A 21,923-nucleotide genomic window follows, 5' to 3' on the forward strand; every position below is an offset into this window, starting at 1 on the left:
GTTCATACCACCAGTGAATGTGGTAAGATGGAGTCAGGTAGATCTGAGTTTGAATCCCAATTTAGCTACCTTATGGCTGGGTAACATGTAACAAGCTTCTTCACCTCTCTGAACCTAGGCTTCCTTATGTGTATAGGTTCAAGTGTCTAATAAGTTAAGAGCTATCACCTACATAATTAGGAGATTCTTATGTACTTTAGGAACACACCATATATTTCTAAAAGTCCCACATGAACAGTCTCAAATGCAAACTCTTCTGTTCTTTTCTCCACTCTCCACATGTACTGCCTGCTGAGGATCTTGGAGGTATCGTATCGGTGTTGCTAACTGAAACTAGAAGACAATGCCAGTGCTAAGTGTGGTACCCCCAGGACGATCCAAAGCTTTGGAATAGTTTATTATGTAGAGAAAGTGAAAGTGTTAGTTGCTCAGTTTTGTCCAGCTCTTTGCGATCCCATGGACTGTAGCCCACCAGGTTCCTCTGTCCATGGGATTCTCTAGGCAAGAATACTGGAATGGGTTACCATTTCTTTCTCCAGGGGATCTTCCCAACCCGGGGATTGAACCGGGGTCTCCTTCATTGCCAGCAGATTCTTTACTGTCTGAGCCAATAGACAACTAATATATATTTTATTATTACTTAAGTAATAATAAAGAATCCACCTGCCATGCAGGAGACCCCAGTTTGATTCCTGGGTCAGCAAGATTGGCTGGAGAAGGGATAGGCTACCCACTCCAGTATACTTGGACTTCCCTGGTGGCTTTGACAGTAAAGAATCTGCCTGCAATGCAGGAGACTGGGGTTTGATCCCTGGGTTAGGAAGATCCCCTGGAGAAGGGAATGGCTTCCCACTCCAGTATTTCAGTCTGGAGAATTCCATGGACAGAAGAGCCTGGTGGGCTACAGTCTGTGGAGTCGAAAAGAGTTGGAAACAACTGAGCGACTCACATGCTCACTCCATAACAAAACCATAACCTAAAATGTTGGACTTCGTTTGGAATTAGATAGAGGGAAAAAGCTGGAATTATAACCAAGAATGGTTAGTTTTGAATTTATGCTGGTTCTGCTTCTGTGACTTTAACCCCCATCTTGCTGCTTTTGTGACCGTAGGCATACACAATGGCTTGCCCCAGGGAGATAACCTGAGCCACCTACCTGTGAAGGACTCTAAGGAAGTAAAACACATTCCCCTGCCTGAAGCTCGGCCTGCTAGGGAAGGTTTGCAAAGACTGAATAGTCTGTTTACTTTGTTTACTCACCTCCCCCCATCTCTAATCCATAAAAGAACCTGGCAACCAGGCCCCAACAAGATGGTTATTTTGAGGTGTTACCCTGCCATCTTCTCTGCCAGCCAGCTCCCAAATAAAGTGGCTTGGTAGTCCCAAAACCTTGTATTGGATTCACTGGCTATCTTGTGAGCAGAGCGAGCTAGGATTTTGTAACAGAAGTACTTGGAGGAGAGTATCGTAAAAGCCTGAAGAAACCTGAAGAAACTGTTATGAGAATCCTGCTTTTTTTTTTTTGGCTGCACCACAGGCATGCAAGATCTTAGTTCTTCCACCAGGGATCAATCCCAACCTCCCTACAATGAAAGCACAGAGTCTTAACCACTGGACCACCAGGGAAGTCCCCCTGGTGGGTTTTGAAAAAGCTGTAGATAAAGGCTCAAGGGGAAATGAGGAAAATGTTACTGGAAACTGGAGAAAGAGGGTCTTTGTTATGTAGTGGCAAGAACTTAGCAACACTGTCATCTGCAATAATGTGGAAAGTGGGAAATTTGCCTAATTAATCGGGTATTCTAGTTAAGCACATTTCCAGGTAAAGTGCTGAAGGTGTTGACTGAAGTCTTCTTCCTGATTATAGCAAAATGTGGGAAGAAAAAGATAATATAAAAAACTAATTAAAAAAAAAATTTTAAAAAAGGACCCAGGGCTTGCTAGATTTGAAAATTCCTGTCTTCTTCGGATGGCAAATCATACTAAAATGAAGAAATGACTTCCAGTTAAAAATAAACTCTAGGGTGCTGCAAAGAAAACATCATCAGATGATGAAGGTAAGAGTGTGGCTGTAAAACCATTTGTTTAAACCTCAAAAAGATCTACAGCAGTGATTCAGAGAATTATTCAGACAAACAATAGGGCTTTAAAGAAATTTATGAGTGTTGTACCTCAGCAGTTTCATCAGAATGAGCCTCCAGAGTATAGAAGAGCTTACCTCAGAGATTTGCAGGTATGACTTTTGTCCAATGGAATAGACCCCAGTTAGATTCACAGGAGACTCACAAACTTTTTAAATGAATGATACTGGCCAAAACACTGCCTGCATGGAGTAAATGGGACAGAGATAGTACAAAATGAAAAGGAGATTTTGGACCCTGAAGTTCTAGAGACAGGAAGCAGACTGACAAACTACACAGCTGCACACATGAGTATCTCTTCATAGAAGAGAAAGAGTAACTCAGAGAGTGGAATCAAGAGCCCAAGGGGTAAAGTCAAAAGCCGTGGAGAATCATTCCCAGGCAGAAGTAGGACTGAGCCCTAATCAGGGCACTTCTAACACATGTCTAGAAGGATTTTTAGGACTGTTATGGAACTCCAACTCTTCTGTGCCTCCTGTCTTTTCTTCTTTTTGAACAGGAGTGTCTGTACCAATTATCTGAAGCTCGTCCCACCATTGTATGTTGGGAGGCATTCAGGTGAAAAGGAGGAGTGGCACATGGGAAACACCTGGGGCTTCCTGGGTAGCTCAACCGGAAAAGAATCTGCCTGAAATGTGGGAGATCCTAGGTCAGGAAGACCCCTGGAGAAGGGCAGGGCAACCCACTCCAGTATTCTTGCCTGAAGATTCCATGGACAGAGGAGCCTGCCGGGGTGTAGTCCATGGGGTCGCAGAGAGTTGGACATGACTGAAGCAACTTAGAACGCATGCATGGGGGCTCGGAGAAAAGAGAAGTTAATTTCAGCTGGAGACTGACTCACAGCCTAAAAGTGGAGAATTATATTTTAACCAGCAGACTTACTGAGGACTTAAGCAAGGGATGAATGAGTGAGTGCTAAGTCACTCAGTTGGGTCCGACTCTCTGTGACCCCATGGACTACACCCCGGCAGGCTCCTCTGTCCATGGAATCTCCAGGCAAGAATACTGGAGTGGGTTGCCATGCCCTTCTCCAGGGGTCTTCCCGACCTAGGATCTCCCACATTTCAGGCAGATTCTTTTCCGGTTGAGCTATCCAGGAGGCCCCAGGTGTTTCCCATATGCTACTCCTCCTTTTCACCTGAATGCCTCCCAACATACAATGGTGGGACGAGCTTCAGATAATTCGTACAGACACCCCTGTTCAAAAAGAAGAAAAGACAGGAGGCACAGAAGAGTTGGAGTTCCATAACAGTCCTAAAAATCCTTCTAGACATGTGTTAGAAGTGCCCTGATTAGGGCTCAGTCCTACTTCTGCCTGGGAATGATTCTCCATGGCTTTTCACTTTATACCCCTTGGGCTCTTGGTTCTACTCTCTGAGTTACCCTTTCTCTTTGAAAAGAAACTCATGTTTGCAGCTGTGTAGTTTGTCAGTCTGCTTCCTGTTGTTAGAACTTCAGGGTCCGCAGTCCAGAACCTTATCATCTAAAACAGGTCTAGGAGTGGATGAGGTTCCTAGGGTGTGTGTGTGTGTGTGTGTGTGTATGTGTGTATTTGTGTGCACTAGTCAGAGCACACACACACACACACATACACGTAGGAACCTCTTCCACTCCTGGGCCTGTTTTAGATGATAAGATTCTGGACTTTGAGCTGATGATATAATGAGTTAAGAGTTTGACGCAACTTGGGAGGAAGTGAACGTATTTTGCATTTAGTTCAGTTCAGTTCAGTTCAATGTAAGAGAGACATAAATCACTAGGGGACAAAGGACAGAATATGATATCCCACCTTAAAGATGCCCCTGATTGCCACCTCTTGATATTCATGACCTGCACAAATAGTCCTCTCTATAACTAATAGTCTATGTTGGAAATGATTTTAGACATTAAATTCATGTCTGAATTTAAACGTTATAAGACATCCCAATATAAGACATTGCAGGCACTTCCCTAGAGTTCCAGTGGTTAAGACTATGCTCCCAGTGCAGCGGGCATGGTCCATCCCTGGTTGGGGAACTAATATCCTGCAAGCATGTGGTGGAGACAAAAAAGGAAAAAAAAAGACATTGTATCTTTCACCTTGTCCCCTCTTGGATTATTTGCTTTGGGAGAATTTACCTGCTATATCATGAGGACATTCAAGCAACCCAACAGAAAATGGCAAGGCTTCCTGACAACAGCCATGTGAAGGAGCCATCTTGGAAGCAAATCCTACACTTCTAGTCAAGTCTTCAAATGACTACAGCCCCAGCCAACATTTCACTGAAATCTCTTGAGATACCCTGAATTGAACCACTCAGTTAAGCCACTCCTATAATCCTGGCTCAGGAATAAGTGAAGTGATAATTGTTCATTGTTTTAAGCTGCTACATTTTGAGGCATTTTTATGCAGTAATGGATTATAGTTTATGGTTTATAATACGTTTCTGTCTCTACATACACCCAAAGTTTCCAATTCCTGTGAAATCAGACCATTCTGATTTCTGTGCAGAGGGATACAGATGGCCCATCTTGTGAGTATGCCATATTCCATCTCCAGAATTTTATGAAGTCCCTTTTTAACATTTCCATTAACTTCTGTCTCTAAGACCCTCTCACCACAGAGGACTCCAAAAAGGCTTGTCAAGTGTCAGATACTGAATTATATGATTCTTTAACTTTCTGTCAGACAAAATTAAGAACAAACAATAATGATGATAATAACAGTGAGCATGCATGCTCAGTCCTGTCCAACTCTTTGTGACCCCAAGGACTGTAGCCTGCCAGGCTCCTCTGTCCATGGAATTCTGCAGGCAAGAATACTGGAGTGGGTTGCCATGCACTTCTTCAGGAGATCTTCCCAACCCAGGGATCAAACCTACCTCTCCTGCATTGGCAGGCGAATTTTTTACCACTGTGCCACCTGGGAAGCCAAATAATGACAACAAAAGGCATAATTTCTGGAGAAATGAACTGTAAAAAAAAAAAAGAAATGTGTATGAAATTGGAACAAAACGAACCTTTGGATTCCTCAAAGCAATTGCTTTGAGGTTAATAAAACAAAAGTTTCTTTTCAAAATAAAATCTCTGACAAAAGCTGCACAGAAATTAAGCATACATCATAGATACAGGTGGAGAAGGCAATGGCAACCCACTCCAGTACTCTTGCCTGGAAAATCCCATGAGCGGAGGAGCCTGGTAGGCTGCAGTCCATGGGGTTGCAAAGAGTCGGACACGACTGAGCGACTTCACTTTCATTTTTCACTTTCATGCACTGGAGAAGGAAATGGCAACCCACTCCAGTGTTCTTGCCTGGAGAATCCCAGGGACTGGGGAGCCTGGTGGGCTGCAGCCTGTGGGGTCACACAGAATCAGACACGACTGAAGCGACTTAGCAGCAGTAGCAGCAGCATAGGTATGGGTATTAAAAATTATTTTAAATGATTTTTACACCACCCCCCAATCCCCTGGCATTTTTGTGAAGATCATCGAGAACTCCTAGCTCAAATGTATCTAATTGAATCGATAAAAGACAGACACCATCCCAGTTCCCTTTTTTCTTCTCAACTATCTCTCACTTTCTCCCTGGACTAGATCAACATGTCCATTTCCACTCCCAAATAAACAAATCAAAAGCTCTTCTAAGAATGGAGAGACATATATATGAGGAAGAGGTGAGGAGTTGCTTAAAACAGCAGCCAGCCAAAATGTGTTAAGGGTTATTATGTGCACTAATTATAATTTGTGCCAATAACAGTTAAAATATAGTGAATACTTCTATAAGGCAGGTACCTTTACATTTCATCCACAAAAAAGGCCTATGAGTAGGTATTACTATTATTTCCACTTTGCATATATATATAATGGAAAACAGAATGATCAGTTAACTTCTTCATAGTTGCAAAGCCAGTGAGTTGTAGTACCAGGATTTGTGGGTCCTTGGGCAGTGGCTCTTCCCAACTTGGCTTTTAAAGAGCCAAAAAAGATCCAGCTCAATTCCTGGCTCTTACAGTCTTTGTTCTTTCTCCAGGAACCAGTCTGAATCCAGATGGTCTCCTTACATAAAGGATAACGACGGCATGCTAGAACTCTCACTCGACAAATACTGTCTCTCCCTACCTACTTTCACTGACATCTCAGCCAAACCCAAGGCAAGCTCTCAAAAAAAGGCGCAGAGGCTACCATTCTAGAGTTTTGGAGCCCCTAAGAGAGCAAGAATGCAAACAGACTTTGCAAATAGACAAAGCATAGTATTGCTTTAGATCGAAAATGTCTGTTTGCTCATCCTGACCCCGATTCCCTGAGCCTAGAGGAACAAACACAGCCTTTCCCCCCGGTAATCCCAAGGGGTCAGGTTCAGTCTGGTAAACAACACCGTTCTGGCGCCTTGCAGAACTGGCAGCAGCGGGGGCTGAGACGGTCAGCAACAAATTCGAAGGAAGGAGGCTGAAATGCACCTGTACACCTGCCTAGTGACCTGAAAAAGTCAGGTTGACAGCTCCAGAAAGCGAGTGGAGGAGGCGGGGCGCAATTCCCGCCTCCAGAGTGAGCAGAGTGAACTGGACACCTCTTCCATCTTTCCCCTCCTTCCGGGGATGCTGAGCCCCCGCGGGAAACGCAGAAAAGGACCATCGCCACTTTAAGTGACTCAGGAAGTGAAAGGAGGCCGCCTGACTGGGGGGAGGGGGGAGGCAAAGTGGAACCGGGGCGGCGCGGAGGCCCCGCGGCTCCGCGATCTCGTCGGGGGCAGCGGGAGGCCGAGCGGGCGGCGCGGCGCGGGGAAGCCGCGCCGGAAGTGCCCCAACCTCGGGAGGAAGCGCTGCTGCCCCCGAGCTGCTGAGCCGGCGGGAAGGCCCTTCGCTCCTCCGCCGGACGCGGGCTGCCAGGAGCAGGCAGCAGCGGCCCCGAGGCTGCGGGACACGGCGCGGCCAGTCCCCGGGACGGGCCCGGGCTGGGGTGGAGGCCGCGAGGAGGCCACTCTGAGGCTAGACGGCGAGATCGGTATCCCCGAGACCCGGGCCGCGGCAGAGCCTCCACATGGCCTCCGGAGGGGGTGCGGCCTTCGAGGAGCTGCAGCACGACGGCACGTGTGATGAGTGCGAGCCGGACGAGGCTCCGGGGGCCGAGGAAGTGTGCCGAGAATGCGGCTTCTGCTACTGCCGCCACCACGCGGAGGCGCACGGGCAGAAGTTCCCCAGACACCATCTGGCCGAGTACGTTCACTGCGCTGCCCAGGCCTGGACCCCGGGAGCCCGCGGGGATGGGGCCGGGGAGGAAGCAGTCGAGGCCCCGGTGGAGAATGAGAAAGCCCTAGAAAGCGAGGCGGGGGAAGGGAGCGAGTCCGAGGAAGACAGTGAGCCCGAAGAAGAGAGCGAGACAGAGGAAGAGAGCGAGGATGAGAGCGAGGAAGACAGTGAGGAAGAAATGGAGGACGAGCAAGAGAACGAAGCCGAGGAGGACAACCAGGAAGGAGAATCCGAGGCCGAGGGAGAAACGGAGGCGGAAAGCGAATTTGACCCCGAAATAGAAATGGAAGCAGAGAGAGTGGCCAAGAGGAAGTGTCCGGACCATGGGCTTGATTTGAGTACCTACTGCCAGGAAGACAAGCAGCTCATCTGTGTGCTCTGCCCAGTCATTGGGGCTCACCATGGCCACCATCTCTCCACCCTCGATGAAGCCTTCGAGGAACTAAGAGTAAGTATTGGTCATTCGGAGCATAGGCCCAGAGGTCAGGACACATGGGTTTCAACTCAGGTGGCCTTCCTGTGGCCACATTCACATTCACCATATCCCTAAAAAGCTGGCCTGTTCAACTTGTTGGGACCAGGGCTTAATGGCCCCTTTTTGATTGAACTCGAGAATCAGATGAAAGTTTTGGACTCTGACCTGAGAAAAATTAATGTACACGCAAAGTCTAGGGTACAGTGTCTGGAAAATGACAAGCCTCTGGTCTTTGGATGCCATTCCTTGCGATTTTGACTCCATTTAAGCCAGTTCCCACAGCATCGCCATTGTTGAGACGAGTGCCTTGACTTAAAGTTCTTGATAAGGCAGTCCTTTTGCCTGCTTGAAAACGTGGCAAACCATAGTTTAGCCAGAGAACCGAAGCATGTGGTTCCTCTATAGTGAAGAGACTCCCTAAGGTTAGGTTTTGATGACAACTTCATGTGTATTCCTGAGGTCTATTTTAGTTCTTCATCTTTGATACTTGTTTGGAAAAAAGAATGAGTGGGTGGAGGCAAAATTTGGCTGGGAGTGGGGCTTCCCCTGTCCTTTATCTTTTGCAGGAGGGCAGGGCCTTCATTTATCTTGAATCGTGCTGGTCCCCTGGAACAGTGTATGGAAATATTATAAATATTAATAAATATTTGTTGGATGAATGAATTTGAAGATGATTTGCCTTTTATTTATACTGTGGATGCTTACAAATCAGTGAGAGAGACATCTGGAGTTAACCAGGCAGGAAAGTGAGTGATCAGTTCATTAAGTGATTAATTCATTAGCTTATTGTCATTGTGACATCTTTTGTTTCTCTAAGCAACCTTGCAATTGCTGCCACTGGGATGGGAAATAACTTTGATAACGAAATCTGCTATATTAATGGATTTTTCCTCTTTTTTAAAATTGTAAAATGCACACTCAAAGTGTATAAAAACATGCACAGTCTAACAACTGTAAAGCAAATACTGATGTAGATTCCACCTAGATGAAGAAATAGATTATTAGTAGCACTATTGAAGCCTAATGCCCTTTTTATAATTTTCCAGTTATAGCCATCTCCCTTTCCCTTAGGTAGCCATTATCCTGACTTTTGTGGTGGTAATTTCCTTGCTCATCTTTATAGTTTTACCACATTTATGCATTTCTAAACTTATTTGAACTTGACACAGTTGATATTGCTATTGTACTGTTATCATGCATTCTTTTGGAATTTGCTTCATTTTTTCAACATTGTGTTTGAGATTCATCCAGTGGGTGACTGTTCATATTCACTGTTGTGTAGAATTCCATTTTATAAATGCCACAAGTTACCTGTTCTGTTTAGGAGGAATATCTGATTTCCAAATTCTGGAGATTCTGTTTATTGTAAATAGTGTTGGTGTGAGCATTCTTGTATATATCTCCTGCTGGACATCTACATACATTTAAATGAATATCAGCCTTTTACTATGCATATCTTCAGTAATATTCGATGTTGCCAACTGTTTTCCAAAGTTGTACCAATTTGCATTCCCATGAAGGGTGTAAGAGAGTTCCTTTTTCTCAGTATCTTCACCAATACTTGTTATTACAGAATTTTTAACTTTTGTCGGTCATCTGGATGGGTCATGGTTTCTTCTTGTGGTTTAAAGTTTAAAGCTACTTTGAATGTCATTTGTGTTTTTTCTTTTTTTTTGCAAACTACTCATTCAGGTCTTTTGCTCATTTTTCATTTGGGTTATCTTTTTCTCATTAATTTACAGGAATTTGTACACACACCCACCCACACACACACACACATATATATAACTAACTTCTTTGTTTTATGGATTACAAAAATCTTCTACCCTCTTTTTTCATTTTTTAAAAAATTATGCCTTGAACAGAGAAGTTCTTCATTATAAGTTAATAAACTTTGTCATTAACTTCCTTTATCATTAGTTCTTTTTGTGTCTTGTTCCACTTAGTATTGATTCTCTGGGCAGTGGAGGTGGGGACTCAACCTCACTTTTCACCCAGTACAGATAGCCAGTTGCTCTAGCAGCATTTATTGAAAAGCCTTTCCTTTCTGTACTGATCCGCTGTGCCACCAGTCATCTATCAAATGCCCGCCCATATGTGTGCGGTGTGTTTCTTGGCACTTCTGTTTTGTACCATTGATCTGTCAGTATATTCCTGCATGAGCAACATGTTTTCTTAGTTACTGTAAGTTAGTAACATGTCTTAATATCTGGTAGAGCAAGTCTGTCCACTTGGTTCTTCTCAAAGAGTGTCTTAACCGGTCTTGGCCTTTTACATGTCTTAGAATCATATCACGAAGTTATATATTAAAAATAAAAAGAGTCTGCAAGACTTTTTTTTAAATATTGTGTTGAAATTATAAACCAATACAAGGAGAATTAATGTCACTACAAAATGTAGTCATCTGATCCATTTTTTAAAGTCCTTTACATTGCCTCACAATAAAGTTTTATAATTTTTTTTTCTAGGAGATCTTATACATTACTGGGAAGTTTATTCATGAGTACTTAACAGTTTTATAGTATTGTAAAAAATGTTTTTAATTTTTTCCCTAATTGTATATAGGAATATGATTAACTTTTATATACTGATTTTCATTTAAACTTACTATTTTAATAATAAATCTGTAAAGTTATTCTACACACATGATCATATTATTTTCAAGAGGGACAGTTTTTGTTTCTTTTCAGTCCTTATGCTTGTTTTTGTTTCCTCCTTGCCCTGATGCTGTGGCTAGGCCTGCCAATATAATGTTGAATAAAACTGATGGTAGGTATTTTTGCCTTGTTCTTGATTGAGGGATAATTCATAACATTTTACAAGTGTGGTGTAACTTTTTTCCCACAGATACATTGCATGAGATTAAGAAAATTCCCTTCTAGTCCCAAGTTTAAGGGTTTTTCTTAGTACTGAATGGATATTGAATTTTATCAAATGCTTTTTCTGCATCTGTTGCATGTCATGTGATTTTACTCTTCTGCTGTGCTGATGTGATGAATTGCATTAATTGATATGCTTAATAATTTGAAAATCAGTATTATATTCATATGTCTCAAAAACCTCTTTTTCACCTTTGGTAACTGCTTTTATTAGTTTTTTCACTTATTGTTCAAGTGTTTGTTTCTTTTTGCAGATATAGGTGTGTACATATATATAGTCTTATTTTCATCCCTTCATTATTATTATTATATTTTTCAATTAAAACAATCTGCCATTTCTGGGGTAAATTCAATTTGATGAAGTATCCTTATGTTTTTGAATTTAACTTATTAATAATTTATGTAGGAGTTTTCATTTATATTTATGAGAGAAATTGGCTTGTAAATTTCCTTTCTTGTAATGTCCTCTTGAGATTTTGCTATCAAGGTTATGTTGGCTTCATAGTATGAGTCAGGATGTATTGCTTCTCATATATTTTCTTCCTGTTTTAATGCTCTGGAAGTGTTTGTATAAGATTGGAATATTTCTTCCTAGAATGATTGATAAAACTGACCAGGGAAGCCATTTGCATCTGAAATGAGAGAGAGAAAGAATTTATTTTGTTATTCTTTTATAGTATTTTTGACTATGGATTCAATTTATTTGATGGTTATATGCCTGTCTAGGTTGTCTATTTTCCTTTGATTCAATTTTGATAAGTTAGATTTTCCTAGAAGTTGGTCCATTTTGTTTAAATTTTCAAATATGCTAGCATAGATTTATGAATCATATCCTCTTGCTATCTTTTTTCATACTGTTGCTATCCTCTTTATTCCTTTAAGAACAATAAGCATGTTGATTTATAATCTGTCACTGATATTTCCAGTAGGTGAAGACTTTGTAGATCTCTCTCTGCTAACTATTGTTTTTGGTGGTGATTAGCAGGTTTCATTATTTCCCTCTGTGCTTGTTATATTTGAGTAAGTTTCCATTACCATTAAAAAAATTTTGGGGGGGGGGATTTCCCAAGCCTTGGCATGAAGCTAGATTCTTTAAAAGAGGATTTGAGTTTGCTTCTGCTAAGACCTAAGTGTACAGCTTGTTTAGGACCCCTTTGTTGTTTTCCTCCTGTCACTCAGTTCTGTCCGACTCTGTGATCCCGTGGACTGCAGTATGCAAGGCTTCACTGCAGTCACTATCTGCAGTGATTTTGGTGCCCTAGAAAATAAAATCTATCACTGTTTCCCCACCTATCTGTCATGAAGTGATGGGACCAGATGCCATGATCTTCATTTTTTGAATGTTGAGTTTTAAACCAGTTTTTCACTCTCCTCTTTTGCCTTCATCAAGAGGCTCTTTAGTTCCTCTTCGCTTTCTGCCATAGGGTGATGTCTCTTGCATATCTGAGGTTATTGATATTTCTCCCGGCAATCTTGATTCCAACTTATGCTTTATCCAGCTTGGCATTTTGCATGATGTACTTTGCATGTAATTTAAATAAGCAGGGTGACAATATACAGCCTTGACGTACTCCTTTCCCAGTTTGGAACCAATCCATTGTTCCATTTCTGGTTCTAACTGTTGCTTTTTGACCTGTATACAGGTTTTGCAGGAGGCAGGTCAGGTGGTTTGTTATTCCCATCTCTTTCAGAATTTTCCACAGTTTGTTGTGATCCACATAATCAAAGGCTTTAGCGTAGTCAATGAAACAGAAGTAGATGTTTTTCTGAAACTTTCTTGCTTTTTCTATGATCCAACGGATGTTGGCAATTTGATCTCTGGTTCCTATGCCTTTTCTAAAACCAGCTTGAACTCTGAAAGTTCTCAGTTCATGTACTCTTGAAGTGGCAGCCCCCTCCCCCCAACATCACTTTCTGCCTATAATCAAATGCACATCCCAGTTTCTTGTGATCAGTAAATGTACTCAGATCAGTAGAGCTGTTTCTTATATTCTGCTTATGTTAACAGTGGAACAGTACTACTAAACCTTATTAGAATTTTTTCATCAGTTTTTTCTCTGATGACTTCAGTGCCAGGGTCCTCTCGCCATATTATATTTTTTTGTTTTTGGTCATGATAGTTTTGAGGAGTGCCAGTCAGGTATTTGGTAGACTGTCCCTCAGTTTGGATTTCTCTGATGTTTTTTTCATGGTGAAACTTGATTCTGGAGCAATAGAAATTCTCTTTAATGTTTTGCTTTCTTTCACTTAGTAGTATGTCTTGGAAATCACTCCATAGACCTCCCTATTTATTTATTTACTTACCTATTTCAGCTGAAAATACTCTAATGAGTGTCAGTCATTAATTATTTTTAGCTTTTTGGAAAAATCTTTTTTAATTGGCAGATAATCACTTTACAATATTGTGATGGTTTCTGCCATACGTCAACATGAATCAGCCATAGGTATACATATGTCCCTTCCCTTTTAAACCTCCTGGTATCTATAAAGATGGTATGATGGTTCTATACGCAGGGCAGGAAAGGAGACACAGACATTAAATTCTTAACTTATGGTATTGTTTTTCAACTCTAGAGCACCTATTTGGCTTTTTTTTTGAAAGGTCCATTTCTCTCCATCTTTTGGGGTCTGATTCTTGATTATATGCCATATTTTCATGATTTTTCATCTCATGATTTTTCATTCAAAGTTAGACACTCTGTTTAAAAGAACTCTAGATACTAGAGTCATATTTTAACCCCTCACAAAGGGCATACCATTTGCTCCATAAGGCAGCTAGGATGAGGGGCTGATCATTTCTACCCAGTAAAAATTTGAACTTGGTCAGAGCCGATTGCAGCATTAATTAGTTTCATTTCATGACTGGTTTCATGTATTTTGAGGACAGTGTACATTTTACCTATTGACAAGAGAGTAGGTCTGTTAAAATATTAAAAGTGTTTTGGCATGATAATGGCTAGAGAAGAGAATCTTTTTTATGCTGCATTTATTCTTTCACCAAATGTTTACTGAGCGTCAGCCGAGGGCGAGTGCTTTCTAAGCGCTGGAAATATAGCAAGATGGAAAAAGTCTACTTCTGCTGGAGTATACATTGTATTGGAAGGAAATAGAACAAATGGGCACATAAGCATGTAGTAAGTGATATAAAGAAAAAATGAAACAACACTGTGGGTTTAGAGAGGGACAGAAGTGTCCTAGTTCTGCCACTGGCTTTTAGACCCTGGACAAGTTACTTAACAGTTGGCTGTGTTTTTATATCTCTAAAATGGGTATAAAGTTAAGAAATAGTGTTTTGTGAGAGTAAAATAATCTAGTTTGTGATAAAACTTTAACAATGCTTAACACATTGTAAGTGCTCTTTAAATGTTAGCTGTTGTCTTTGTTATTATTATAGGAGGAGTCTTGCTAAATGTATGAGTTTAGAGTTAAGAGGAATTTAAACAATATATGTTTTGAGATCTCAATGCCAGACTAGACCGTGAGTGGCTTATGCTGGCAGTAGAAGATCAAATTGTTGCCAAGGGCTAGAGTAAAGCAAACTTAAGAGTAGGCAGGCCAGAATGGTCAAAAAACCAGGGTGATGGTAGAGCAAGAGGGGATCTAGGCAGAGGCAACCTGAAGGCTATGCTAGAAGGACTAAGGCGAACACCTTGAAAGGATAAGTTTAACCCTTAATCTCTGGAATGACTTTTGAAGTCTTGCCTTTCCTCCTGTGCTGTATTTCCAGTTTGGCTCCAGAGGATTTGGTCTCCAAAGGATTCTGTGGGTCCAAACTTGTATTGAGCCTGTGCTCCAGCTTTATCATAGAAATATAGTTACACAGCCCTTATTATGACCTCTCATCTGGCTCAGAACCTCTCATCTCAGATATGCACGTTTCTCTTACTGTGACCATAGTTTCTAATTCTGAAAATAGGTCATGGAGTCTAACAAAGGAGCTTGATCTGGTTCATGGATATTTTCATATGAAAATTATGTTGCCATGGGAATTTGCATTCATAGCTATAGTTAATGAATTGTTTTGGTTGAACAATGTAAGTGCAATTACATATATTCAGAACTCTAGACCAGCAGGTTAAAAAATTATTTTGAACATAACTTACAGTAGGGGAAATATAGTTTACATTGTGATCTAGTTTACACACACATACACGTTTAACTAACACAAATGGAACACTGTTAACCTTACTGCATATGATATATTCTGCTCTGTTTCTCTTCTTTTCTGTCCAAAAAAAAAAAAATTCTGGATTCTCCCAATAAATTGATTTCATTGCACACTAGTGGGTCAAGTTCTATGGTTTGAAATGCACTTGTCTAGTTCATTCTAAGATCACCCGAAGGAAAGGTGGAGTCATAAAATGCCAAAGGGGGAAGTGATTGACAGAATCCAGCAAGTGCTTATAAGCATCTGTGGGGTTTTTAACGTTGCTTTGCTATGGACAGATCCAAAGGTTTTGAAGCCACTCCCTTTGTCCTTGGACATGTCTTTAAGATGGATGGATATTAGGAGGGAAGAATGTTTGGTTAAGTGGCAGTGGGAACAACTGCAGGGGGTAGCCCGGGTGGGGACACTGGTAGCAGGTGGTTGGGAGGATTTGGGCGCACGCTCAGAACAGCTGTGACTGGCAGGGCTGGAGGTGGGGGCATGCCGCTGCTGCGTCTCCTGAAGGCCAGTAGCTCTTCCTGTGTAGTCAGCTCCTAAGAAGCAGCTCTGGGAGGGAGGCGAAAGGTTGAATTTCTGCTGTGATGTCCCTATTTATAGTTCTATTCCTGACTGAATGGATTTGGGGTATCTTCTAATAAAACCATAAAACATTGGCTATACAGTCCTTCACTCAGTGTCATTTATTTGTATGTGTGTGCTCAAGTTGTGTCCGACTCTTTGCAACCCCATGAACTGTAGCCTGCCAGGCTCCTCTGTCCATGGCATTTCCAGGCAAGAATACTGGAGTGGGTTGCCATTTCCTCCTCCAGGGATCTTCCTGACCCAGGGGATCGAACCAATGTTTCTTGCATCTTCTGCATTGGCAGGTGGATTCTTTACCACTGCACCACCTGGGAAGCCCCATTTATTTGTATAGAAGAAGACGAAAGCTAAGACTAAGGTGAAAGGGGATTCAGCCCTCACGGTGGGTGGAACTTCATTAGAGAGAGCCTAGAGAGCTTCTGTAGGGTTAAGTGCAGGGGAAAAGCCATCACATTTTGTTAAGGGTATGACTCTTCCCCCAATCTTTATTATTAAAATGACACTTATAATCTAGGAATTAAGAAAAAAGGTAGAGGTGACCTTGGGGTACTGGAAGGACAGCAAGAAGGCCATTCTGGAATGAAAGAGGAGTAGGAAGTAGCTTGACAGGATGGTGTGTTCCTCACCTTGTTGCCGCATTCTGGAATCACCTGTGGAGTGGGGTTCTCCAGAAAGTACCTGTGACTGGCCTCACCCCAGCCTAAAATCAAAATCTTTGGAAATGGTCAGGTATTTTGTAGAATGTCTTTCTCTTGAGATTTGTCATCTCTTCATCTCATGGTTAGACTGGAGTTACTGGTTTGTAGAAGGAAGACCGTGGAATTAAGGGTACATACTGTCAAGGGGGCTCGTGAGAAAAGGTCCAGACTTCCCTCGCATTCTCTCCCAGGAAGTGCCCTCTTTTTCTCTGCCCCAACCTTTCAATCAGGATAGAATGGATTAATAGACATACTGTGCTATCAGACGATTGCTTTTCAGGGTAAGTTTGCTGATGCAGTAGGTGTGTAATTCTTCAGCCACTCTGGGGATAAAGGACTATGTGCCTGTGGTGTCACCTTTTCTTGACATAGCCCACAAACGGACGTTGCCCTGTCTATCCACTGATAACATCCATCTTTTCTCTTCCCATGCATCTCACCCACAATTGAGAAGCTAGAGATCTGTTGGTGTCGGTGTGTCTTCTGCTTGAAGTTACAGTTCAGTCTGGGATAACTGGCTCAGCTTCACGCTCTTGTTTCTGTTGTGTGTTTTAATATCCAGAGCCAGAGGCTAAACCCGTCATGTGGCAGGAAGGAACACAGATGCTCATGACCTCTCGGAAGGGGAGGCAGCACAAAGAAGGAGTGAAACAAATACTCTAGTCCAGATATGTGGGGTAGAGATGAGAATCTTGATGTGTGTGTGTGTCTGTGACTATGCTAGGGATCAAGCCAATGGGTGTGTGTGTGACTGCTAGGGATCAAGCCAACATGATATCAGGATTAAAAAAAATCAATATTGATGCCCTTTACAGATCTCAGAAATTAATCAAGAATGAAAAAAATAAAACCAAGCAAGCAACAGCTTCCAGTTACACTGTGTTAAATCCATAATTTATGGCAAATAACCATATGGGCAGTGACTCTGATGTGCATTGTGTTATGCTAAATTGTTCCTGTTGAACATGTATTTATAAATTAAACTCAGGTCAGATATATTTAGCTAGTTTTTGATCAGATAGAGTAATCTGCTTTTAACTTCAATAGAATATTAGAGAAAATATATCCAGACTATAACATATAGTTAGCTTAATTGTCAAAACCTGGTGTTTTTAAGCTGGTTTTATTTGTGTGAGTTTTGGAGCACTTAGGGTGAGCCATGTGACAGATACTGAGAAAAAGAAAGGTTCCTGACATCAGAAAGCTCATACTCTCTTTCACATGCCTATTTGTGTGTAAATATTAGAAAAGAGGTACAAATTGGATGTCACGGGGGCAGAGGAGCCCGACAGACCACAGTCCATGTCGCAAAAATCGGACACAACTGAAACAGCATGCACGCATGGGGGCTCAGAGGAAAGAGAAGTTAATTTCAGCTGGAGACGTAATCAGCAATGCTTTCTTAGAGAAAGTGGTATTTGAGGTGGGTATTTGATGGGTGCGCTTTTACTGGGTAGATACCACTCAAGTGCTGGGCAGTTGACCTCTGTGTTCCCATAGCAACAGGCTGTGCACAGTATATTATATCAGTATTATTTCTTCCCAACATGCCTGTGTCCTGTGTTACCAATTCTTCTAGGGTTAGGACTGTATGTCATCTTTCTGTCCTTCCGCCTAGCACAGTGCCTGCTGGAGAGTAGATGTACATGATATGTTCTGTAAATGTATGATATGAAGTATAATCTCTAATAATCACAGGGCATCAAAGAGACTTGCATAGGGATTTGCCACATCAATGTTTACATTAAGTTCAACCTCATCTAAAATGGTGAAGTAATGTGGAAAACTCCAAAATAATGGCAGCTCAAACAAGACGGATGTTTTCTCTCTTGTATATAAGGCTGTCTGAAGCTGGTATGGAGGAATCATGAAGTTACTAGGCATCTAGGCTGTTTCTACCTCTAGGGTTTAGTCCTTGTCATGGACCAAGATGACTACTGGAGGTCCAGCCAATACATCTGAATTCCAGGATGGCAGGCACAGGAACAAAAGAGAACCCTTTATTTTAAGAGAACCTTCCAGAAGTTGCACACATTGCTGTTTATATTTCAGTGGTCAGAGTTCAGCCCCATGGCATTATCTAGTTGCAAGAGAGGGTGCTAGGAAACAGTCTTTTTTTTCAGGCCAAGGTGTGTCCAGCTAAAACTGGAGTGTCTTACTAAGGAGAAATGGCAGGATGAATATGAAGGACCAAGCTGTCTTGCCTTAATTGGCATTACCCTCCATGGGTTTGAATCCTGGCTCAGCTGCTTGTTACCTCTGTCATGCTGGAGAATTCATCCTCTCTCTCTCAATCTTGGTTTCATCATTTGTAACATGGCCATAATAATTACTTCTCCTTTTAGGGCTGTAGTGAAAACAAATAATACACGGAAAGATCTTAGCACAGTGCCTGGAATATTATAATCCCTCAGCCATTAGTGACTCTTCCTACACCTACGGAGCCACTATTCTGAGCTCAATTCCAGACCAGTGAGTCTGACAGAAGTAGAAGTTCGGACACCAAGTTTCTTTGGGTGGAAACTGGTCAGCCCCCTCTCCTTCTGCCTGCTCTGTTCTGGTGGGTAGAAAGGCTGGTGAAAAACCTGTCTTCAGAGAAGAGGCTCCTGTATATTTCAGTGTCCTGCTGGGGCCTTATGCACTAGCTAACCAAAACACAGCTGGTATGTCTAATTTTAGGTTCACAAGTCTTGCTGGTTGTCCTCTTTAAATTCTGTTTTACATTCTGAACTGTGGGAAATTTTTATAGAAGCAGAGAGGAGGCAGGGGCAATACACCGTTTTCTTTCTGCTTAGAAAATAGCCTCCGTTTTCTTTCCAGTAGGAAATGGGGATAAGTCGGGGAAAGCCATTATAGGCACCCCCATTGTCCTCCCCTCCACCCTTTGGGTCTGTGTGAACCCTGGTGGGGTATAACTTGTGGTGAATGATAGACTCTGACTTCATGTGTGTGAGGAATGGAAGTCATATATATCCTTTTATATTTTAACCTTTAAATTTCACTCTGTTGCCTGTGTGGAGAAGGGACTGTAGGGTAGGTGAGGGGAGCGGTATTGCTTCTTGGACCTCAAACAAGCAGGGAGTAGTCGAGATGGTAAAGTGAAGTCGCTCAGTTGTGTCCGACTCTTTGCGACCCCATGGATTGTAGCCTACCAAGCTCCTCTGTCCATGGGATTTTCCAGGCAATAGTACTGGAGTGGATTGCCATTTCCTTCTCCAGAGGATCTTCCCGACCCAGGGATCGAACCCAGGTCTCCCGCATTGTAGACAGACGCTTTACTGCCTGAGCCACCAGGGAAGACTAAAAGAGTAATTGAACTTGGCCTAGGTTTTAGAGTTCGGTCTGAAAAGATTTGGTGATAGGTTTTCTCAGACCCAAAAAATGATTTGGGGTCTGAGCAACTGTGTAAAGGTGGTTACCTAACATAGGAATGGATTTGGAGTTGGAAAATCGAGTCATGTGAAGAACTTGGAAGAGAATTTTTGGACATGGTGTGGTGATACTAAATTCGGTTTAATTTAATTTTGTCAGGACTTTGCTTTATGGTTGGATTCCTTAGGAGGACTTCTTATATCGTCTATCTCTCAATCCTTTTCCATTGTTTCTCCCCAAAAAAACTTTTTGTGAAAATGATAGAAAGTTAGATTGATTTTTTTTCTTTTTCTTTTTTGAAAGCATGGTACCAATGCAAGGCCACTGGGATAGAAAAGAAAAAAACAACAACAAACAGGCAGCCAATATTCTTTTGCAACCCAGCATCTTCTGATTCTTTGTAATACAGAATTTAGTATTTAGGAGCCAGTTTAAGATACTAAGTGATCTTTACATTTCTAGTGACACACGACTTTTCTTTTGGTCCCCAGGTGGTAATAGGCTTTAGACTAGACTGACTCCTCTGAAAGTATAGAGACTGGTTGTCAAGAAACACTTCCTGTTCTGATGCCCCCTTTACCTGCCATATTCCACCTTTTTTTCTACCTCTTGCCCATTTTTCGAAGAATGTTTACATTAGAATGAACTATATTACTTCTGTGTTTTGGATGGACATGTATTTATGAGGTATTCTGAATCCTTTTGAGGAAAGACATGCCACCTTTCTTGGTGTTCAAATACAAAAACCCTTAGAGGTAAAAAACTCTCTGAGTTGCTGCTAAGGGTGGCAACTTCAGATGTCTACAGGGAACAGCAAGGTAATATAAATGAGAAGCCATCCAGGGTAACTGCGACGTACTGAAGGGAGCTTGCCTCGCCTGAAGTGGGTAGTTGCTACTCAGCTTCGGCCAGTTGCTGCTGTGTGGAAAGGGAACCCAGTACAGTCAGACCTTTCAGATTTTCAGAAGAAGCTAGCAATCTTTATGATGTCATATCTCCTTGTTTTTAAGTGTTGGCGATTAATTTTAAATTGCTAGCATGCTAGTGTGGGACAACACTCTAAAAACAAAACAAAAGTTGTGTCAGCTGTGACCTGTGAATTTGTAGGTTCTGATTTGGCCCCTTTTCCTCATTTACAAGTTGAGAAACAGAAACTCTGAGATATAAAATGACTTTTCCAAGCTCACATAGCAGTTAGTAGGAATGAAGCCTGATTCTCCCTTCTCTTTATGCAATGCCCTTTACACTCGGAAAATTAGACTTTGGGGGATCTTTGAGGAATGCGCCTGTCCCTTTTCATAGAATAGTGCATGTACTTTCCAAACCTTGTGTATAGTTTGGGGATTTCAAACTCCCTGAAATCAATATACGAATCCTAGGTGGAGAATCTTCTCTTATACCTTTGGTTCATGTTTGCTGCAAAGGGAACAGTGCCCTGATATTTATACTTAGGCAAATTCAAAGAGAGAGACACTCAAAGCAGAAACTCTGGGTCAGTCTTCCCTTCCTCCCCGCTACTCCTTTTTGTGTATTGAATCCTAATTAGACAATAGGAATACATTTAAGTAAGTCTAAGACTCTTCCTACCAGTATTCCCATTACCAGTCGCCCCAAGTCATTGCTTTTCTAATCCTTTACATACATATGTAACCCATAGAATAGTTTTATATTTCTTTAAATAAATGATATAGTATGCCTTGTTTGGCAAGTTTTTTTTTTTAAAATTCAGCATTGTGCATTGCCATGTATATACCGGTCTACTTCATTCTTTTTATTTGCCATATCAGACCTCATTTTTGATTCCATAGTTTATTTAGCCACCCACAATTGATGGATGCTTAGGATATTTCCAGGTTTTTACTATTAAAAACAGTGCTGCAATAATTATTTTTTGGGCATACCTCCTTGACACATGTTAGTGTTTCTCAAGGGAAGAAGGTGAAAAATGAACTCCCTTGGCATGTGATTTCAAAGTAGCTTTGTTATATCAGCAACATATGAAAATTCCCTACCTCCCCAAAGTCTCTCATCGCTTGGTGTTATCAAATCAAAACTTTTTTTTTTTTGATTTGGATAAGTATGATGGATAAGAAATGATATCATAATTACAAGTAAGTTTGAGCATCTTTTAACATCTTTTCATATGTGTATTAGCCATTTCACATTTCTGTGATGTTCATATCCTGTGTTCGGATTTCTTTTGTGCTTATTTGGCTTTTTCTTATTTGTAGGAATCCCTTATGTATTTTTCCATGTGTTCCTGATACCAGCCTCTTCTCTTGTATATGTGACAAATCTTTGTCATTTGGATCTTTTTGATCCTGATTTTGCTGCTGACCAGCTCTGTAATTTGAGGGGTGGGTGTCGCAACAGAGCACTTGTCTTG

At 41.7% G+C, this 21,923-nt stretch overlaps 1 protein-coding gene across 4 annotated transcripts in view; it reads left to right on the forward strand.

The window, feature by feature from the left end:
- The first annotated feature begins 6,653 nt into the window (after nucleotides 1–6,653).
- Nucleotides 6,654–21,923, forward strand: part of TRIM44 (tripartite motif containing 44) — a 112,863-nt gene continuing 97,593 nt past the window's right edge. For all 4 annotated transcript variants that reach the window (XM_069555120.1, XM_069555123.1, XM_069555121.1 and 1 more), the window contains exon 1: nucleotides 6,654–7,811. In XM_069555120.1, the coding sequence (XP_069411221.1) occupies nucleotides 7,155–7,811 (657 nt within the window). In that variant the 5' untranslated portion in view covers nucleotides 6,654–7,154. The remainder of the gene's footprint in view (nucleotides 7,812–21,923) is intronic.

The sequence above is a fragment of the Ovis canadensis genome, chromosome 15 (assembly GCF_042477335.2).
Source record: "Ovis canadensis isolate MfBH-ARS-UI-01 breed Bighorn chromosome 15, ARS-UI_OviCan_v2, whole genome shotgun sequence".
NCBI lineage: Eukaryota > Metazoa > Chordata > Mammalia > Artiodactyla > Bovidae > Ovis > Ovis canadensis.